This window comes from Parus major, chromosome 26 (assembly GCF_001522545.3).
Source record: "Parus major isolate Abel chromosome 26, Parus_major1.1, whole genome shotgun sequence".
Classification (NCBI taxonomy): Eukaryota; Metazoa; Chordata; class Aves; order Passeriformes; family Paridae; genus Parus; species Parus major.
This window is the reverse complement of record NC_031795.1, coordinates 5,505,400-5,511,900: the sequence shown is the minus strand read 5'-3', so window position 1 is coordinate 5,511,900 and position 6,501 is coordinate 5,505,400. Positions and strand designations below refer to the sequence as shown.

The 6,501-nt window shown below is 56.2% G+C and overlaps 1 protein-coding gene across 2 annotated transcripts in view; it reads left to right on the top strand.

Moving 5' to 3' along the window:
* Positions 1 to 6,501, top strand: part of PLXNA2 (plexin A2) — a 146,630-nt gene that overhangs the window by 50,452 nt on the left and 89,677 nt on the right. For both annotated transcript variants that reach the window (XM_015650707.1, XM_015650708.3), the window contains exon 4: positions 6,312 to 6,446. In XM_015650707.1, coding sequence (XP_015506193.1) covers positions 6,312 to 6,446 — 135 coding nt within the window. The remainder of the gene's footprint in view (positions 1 to 6,311; positions 6,447 to 6,501) is intronic.

Sequence of the window (6,501 nt, the reverse complement as noted above, 5' to 3'; positions counted from 1 at the left end):
GCAGGGTTTGAGGCAGGGTTTGTGGCACCCAGAGGGCTGAAGGGCAGCCTGGCTGTGTTCACCCCACTAACCCTGCAGTGCATCCCTGCTCAAGGCTGCCAGCACCATGGAGAACAGGATGCTTTGGGAATAAAAACCCCTCTCTGCCCATTCCTGGAGCTGCCCCACTCCTTCCTCACCTGTGCCCCCATTCTCCTCCCAGCTGGAAGGGCAGGAGCCGGATTGAAGCTGCAGAGAGCAGGAGGAGCAGGGCTGAGGCAGAGGGAGGATGGCAGAGCTGAGGAGCACAGAGGGGTCAGCGTGCACTGCCTGTGCCACAGCAACCCCAGCCTGGTTCCTGCCTCTGGGGGCCACAGCTTCATCCCTTTGATGGTTTCCTTGCTCCTGAAGCACAAAGCCCGGAGCAGAGCAGTGCTGTTAACAATGGCAGTGCCCAGAGAAGCACCGAGACACCTCTGAAATCAAACAGGAGCTGAAAGGGGGATTATTGCTGAACAGAGGGAAAGGACATCCCTGCTCCCTGGGGCTCTTCACTGCTGACAGATTAGAGAGGACAGGGATTGTGCCCTGAACTCTCCTTTTTCTGGGCAGGAGAGCCCCAGGAGCCTGAGTGCTCCCACCTTTTGAGGGCTGTATTTGAGGCCCCAGACCCCCAGCAATCGTCTCTTTGCAACAAGTGCTCCAAAAGGGAGCAGCTGTGCTCCCTCTCAGCATCCCCTGATCCCTGGAGCCCCCCAGATTAATTGTCTTTACCTCCTGCTTTTCTATTGAGCCCTCTCCTGCACTGGATTTCCTCAGTACTGTAGAAGAAAATCTTTTGGGCTCCTCATACATCATTTTCTATGTCTCAGTGCTGGTTTGAGCTGATTTAGGGCTGGTCTGTGCCTTGCAGGGTTGGCTCCAGGGTGTGCAGAGCCTTTCCTGGGGGCACAGAACGGGAAGGAGATTCCCTCTGGATGGGAAGGGGAGCTGGGCCTCCAGGAAAAGACAATGCTGCTGATTTAAAGCACCATCCAAAGCAATCCAACCTCAGCAGCCCAAATTTCATTCTAATGAATCCATCCCCGGAAGAATACTACTTAATTAATTAGCAGCTCATTTGCATGAGGTGGCATGTTATTAAAGTTCTGCTGCTGCAAGTAGGGCCGTGACAAGGTGTGAGCTGACAGCTTTTCAAATAAAAAGTCTTTTCAAGGAATGATCTCCCGAACTGGCAGCTTTGTTCTAAACGAGCCTCTCATGCAGTAATAAATTAAAGACATGGGGCTGCTGATTAGGCTCTGCATGGTGCCTCGGTACCATCCTCCCTGCTCCATCCTGCAGGAGCAGCTCTGCACGAGGCTGGAGGGAGAGGGAAATAAAGGCCTGGGGAAGGAAAGAACCCCTCCAGTGGCAATTTCTCTGAAGGGTTTGTCCTGCCAGGATGTCTGAGCTGCTGAAATCACCCCAGCCATTGGCTCCCTCCCCTCCAGAGCCCTGATCTGGAGTGAAGGTGTGTGTGAGGTTTGTCATTAACTTTCTCACAGACACATTGATGATTTAAAGGAGAGGAGGGGTTATTATTTCACCTGGATTCCAAGGGGAACACTCCCCACACACAGCCCAGTCCCACTCCTGCTGTTCCTGCCCGCAGGGAAAGCTTCCTGGGGCTGGGCTTCTCCCTTGGATGGGGACAGGGACAGGGATCCTGCTGGGGCCTGGCACACCTGAATTAACAAATTCAGATCCCAAATGTGGGGTGGGCTGGCTGAATGATCCTCAGAACCCCCCCAGTCCTCTGGGTTTAGTAATGAGCTGGAATTGGGTCCAACCCAGATGTCAGCAGGGAGTCCGGGCTGTACTGTACTCCCAGAATTTCACAGAGAGGCTCTTGGAAACTTTTGGGGTCATAATTTGCAGTTCCAGGTCTGGATTCCACCCTCCTGGAGGTTGCTGTGGGTGTCAGAGGAGGCAGGACCAGGAATTTCAAGCAGGCCATTACAAAAATAAACAAGTTCAGGCGGTTCCTGCTGCTCCTGGCCATGGAAATCCTCTCAGGAGCCTCTTCCAGCTCTTTCCAAAGAGCTTTGGGACCCTTCAGGCACCTGCAGATGTGGGAGAAGCTGCAGCTCTGGAGGAGATAATGAGTGGCCTTGCTGCAGGATCCAGGGTGAGGAATCAGTGCCCTCGTGCATGGACTTATTCAGCTGTTTTTTCTGGCATCAGGAATTCCATCATGAGTCAGGCTCCTGGAAACACCCCTAATGAAAACAGACAGGTAATTAAATCATGGAAAGTTCCTACAAAGAGGTTTGATGTCTTCTGCTGGGAGGGGCTGGAGGGGAATGTGGAGATACCCCAGCACCAGCCTGGCTGGGCAGAACTCCTGAGGAGAACTTTCCTACAGGAATTGTGCTGGGGCTCAGTGTCAGATTAGATCCTTGAGTGGCTCCTACACGGCACATCCCGGTGGCACAATGTGCTCTTTTGCTAATCTCTGGTGATAAAGCCCAGCTTAGCCCTGGGCTGCATTGTGGGGGTATTAGAGCTCAGCTCCCTGCACCCAGCACATCCTGCTCCTCCACCAGCGGCTGCCGATGGCCCTGAGAGCCAGGGATGAGTTTGGATTTGCAGATTATGTCATTAGGCACTTCTCAGGAGAGATTTGTAAACATCCAGCAGGAGGGAAGGGCTGGATGTGGCCCAGGCAGCTCCTGGGGTTGGTGTCTGAGTGTGGCAGGCTGTGGTGTGCCCTCCTGGGCTCTGCTGTCCCTCTGATCCCAATTTCCAGCTGGCTGAGGTGCCTCACACCCATCCCAACCCTGATTCCCTCTGTGCCCCTCTCCTGGACGCTCCCCGTGCCCATCACCCTGTCAGGAGGGGAAACAGGCAGGGACAGCGAGGGGACAGAACCAAACGGGACCCCTGGAGCCCAGCCCCATCCCTCTGCTCCCCTCTCCCCCATCACCTGGGTTTGGGATGAGCCCTGGGTTTGGGATGAGTCCTGGGTTTGGGATGAGCCCTGGGTTTGGGATGAGCCCTGGGTTTGGGATGAGTCCTGGGTTTGGGATGAGTCCCAGATTTGGGATGAGCCCTGGGTTTGGGATGAGCCCTGGATTTGGGATGAGCCCTGGATTTGGGATGAGCTCTGGATTTGGGATGAGCCCTGGGTTTNTTTGGGATGAGCTCTGGATTTGGGATGAGCCCTGGGTTTGGGATGAGCCCTGGATTTGGGATGAGCTCAGAGCTGGGGGGTTGGTCCCACGCCTCTGCTCCGGGGACAGCTCAGGAGTTGCCCCAGGAGGATGAGGATGCCCATACGTGAGGCAGAGGAATTATTTCCCTCTCCAAACGTCAACAAGAAGCTTCCTGCTGGGTGAGATGATCCCTTTCTTCTTCCTCGTCCACGGGAATCATCGCTCTTCTCTGACATCATCATTTGTTGCCATGGAAACCGAGCCCTGAGCGGGAGCTGCAGCGGAGCATCCTGGTGTGTCCTGGGTGTCCCCAGCCCTGGGCTGTGGGCAGGGGGCTCGGGGCACCTGGGGGCTCCACAGCGGCCCGGGGAGGGGGGCAGGGGCTCCGAGGTGCTGCTGTCCCCTTGTGCCAGAGTCCCTGAGAGCCCCAGGGCTGTCCCCTGGCCTTTGTGGGGACAGGAGGTGTCAGAGCAGCCAGCACCCCGTGCTGTGTCCCAGGATTCCCATTCCAAGCTCATTTGTGGGGACAGGAGGTGACAGAGCAGCCAGCACCCCGTGCTGTGTCCCAGGGTTCCCATTCCAAGCTCCTTTGGGGACAGGAGGTGACAGAGCAGCCAGCACCCCGTGCTGTGTCCCAGGATTCCCATTCCAAGCCCCGAGCCCCCGGCCAGGCTGGAGGAGCCATCGGGCACTCGGCGCCGTCTCCAACCCAGAGCTGCAATTCCCAGTTGGAATTGGTCTGCACCAGCCTTGTCCAGTGGTATCTCTCTTTATTAGCCCTGTCTGACCTCATTACTAGAAAGAAGCTCAATTTAACGAGCTGCCGGTGCCCTGAGGGAACTCTGGAAAACAGTTGTTTTTCACAAAGGCTGCTGATCCTTCATGTCCGGCGCTTCCATTCCCGTCTGCCCATTAATCAGGCATGGTGGTGGCCGTGGATCCCAGTGCTGCTGCCGTTTGTTCCTCGGGTCATTTTTGTCCCTGGTGCAGGCTGGTGGCTCCCAAAGCAGCGAGGGTGACTCGGGTGGCAGCACCCAGTAAGGCACTGGGCTCATACTGGTGTGAATCTGCCTCTAATTCCTGCCATTTCACTGTGATAATTCTAATTCTCACAGGTGGAATTAAAGCAGGATTTGACCTTCTGCCTTTTGGGGAGATTTTGCCTTCTGAAGATTCTGGGTTTTTGAGGCAGGCTTGGGCTGGCAGCTCAATCCTGCCAGAGGCTCCTGTGCCTGGCTGTGGGTGATCAACAGACCACTCACATTCCCACCTGATGTTCTTTTATAGCACTGAACGCTCGGGAGGGAGAGGGAAAAAGAGAGAAATCCAGGAAATAAATGCGTTTGTGTGTATCCAGCACGTCTGTACATGGCAGGAGGCACCGGGGCTCTTTCCAAGGGCAGGATTTATTCGGAGCAGGGAGCAGGGGAGTGTCTCTGCTCTCGGGGTGTGAAGATCTCCCGGTATTTCCAGCTGGGGTGGCTCATTTCTCAGCTAAATCATAAGATGCTTAGCAACCTGCTCTCTTACCTCCTGGGGACATGAACCAGAGAAAAGAGCCAGCCCTTTCTGTGCTCCATCCTGCCTCTTCCGAAGGTTCAGCTTTCGGTTTTTCCTGCCTTCTGCTCCATTTCGCAGCCGGGTGGGGATTCATGGGGCAGGAAAAGGGGCTGGGGCAGCACAGCCCGGGGTGCGGCTGGGGCAGATGGCATCTCTGGGATAAGAGCTTTTCCCAGGGCCTCGTTCCCTCTCCTGGATGGGCACTAGGTGTGTCCTGGCGCATTCCCGGCATATTCCCTGCACATTCCTGGCAATTCCCGGTGCATCCCGGCAATTCCCGGTGCATCCCGACCATTCCCGGTTTATCCCGACAATTCCCGGTTTATCCCGACAATTCCCGGCGTATTCCCTGCACATTCCCGGCAATTCCCAGCAATTCCCGGCACAGTCCCGGCACATTCCCGGCAATTCCCGGCACAGTCCCGGCACATTCCCGGCAATTCCCGGTGCATCCCAACAATTCCCGGCGCATCCCGACAATTCCCGGGGCATCCCGACAATTCCTGGCAATTCTTGGCAATTCCCGGCACGTTCCCGGCACATTCCCGGCAATTCCTGGCAATTCCCGGCACGTTCCCGGCACGTTCCAGGCACAGTCCCGGCACGTTCCCGGCAATTCCCGGCACATTCCCGGCAATTCCTGGCAATTCCCAGCACATTCCTGGCAATTCCCAGCACATTCCCGGCAATTCCCGGCTCATTCCCGGCTCCCTGGCCCAGCAGCGCAGTCACTGCGAGTCCTTGGCTCTCGCACACACCGCGTTGCCATCCAGCCGCTCTCCAAACACGCAAATCCTGGTGGGAAAGACAATGTAAAGAGTTTGTTTATCCTCCCCCCTTCCCCTCGCACAGCCCCCGAGGCCATCAATTATTAACTCTGGGAGGAGAAGGCGTTTCCTCAGCAGCAGCGCTGCTGGCAGGGATGGCGATTGTCACAGGCTGGGCAGGATCTCCTGCCCTGGAGGGATGCAGGGATGCTCGGAGCCCGAACAGAACCGACCGTGTGCTGCTGTGTCAGAGCTCTGCTCGCCCTCAGAACGGCCTGGGCTGGGCTGGCCTCACTGAATCCTGCAGGCAGGAAAGTGGCAGCAGCATCTCCAGCCTTCCAGCAGGGATGGTGCTCCAGGGGATTCCTCAGCAGGTGATGAAGATTGTCCAGGTGTTATTCTATAGGTGTCTAGAGACTTAAAAAATACCTCTGCAGTGTCTTGGCTTTGCTGCTGGCTGTAGAGTTTTGTGGCCTCCTTTCAGGTTTATTTCAGAGAGAATCTTAAAAGTTTACAATTTTCCTCCCCCCTGGATGGTCAATCATAGGTCAGTGGCGGTCTCTGTGCTCACCTTGCAACCACAAAACTCTCTCGTTATTTCTCCTGGATTAGCAAAATCCCAGTGGCTCTGGGGAGAAGGAACCTCTGCTCCAGCTCCTGCTCCCACACTCTGCCTGCTGCCTCTGCTCTGCCTCCGCTTCGGAGCTGAGATTTTTCAATTAATTCCTTTTCCTACCTTGTCCTCCTCCTCCCCTCACCCCAGAATGGACCCAGTGAGGTCCCCCTGACGTGTGTTTGCTCCCTGCAGGTCCGGGCTGATGGTCCCCCCCAGGGCGGCATCCAGTACGAGGTGGTGCCGGTGTTCAAGGACGGGAGCCCGGTGCTGCGGGACATGGCCTTCTCCATCGACCACAAGTACCTGTACGTCATGTCAGAGCGCCAGGTGAGTCCTGCTCCCCTTCCTGAGTGTCTGATCCTCTTCCTGAGTGTCTGCTCCC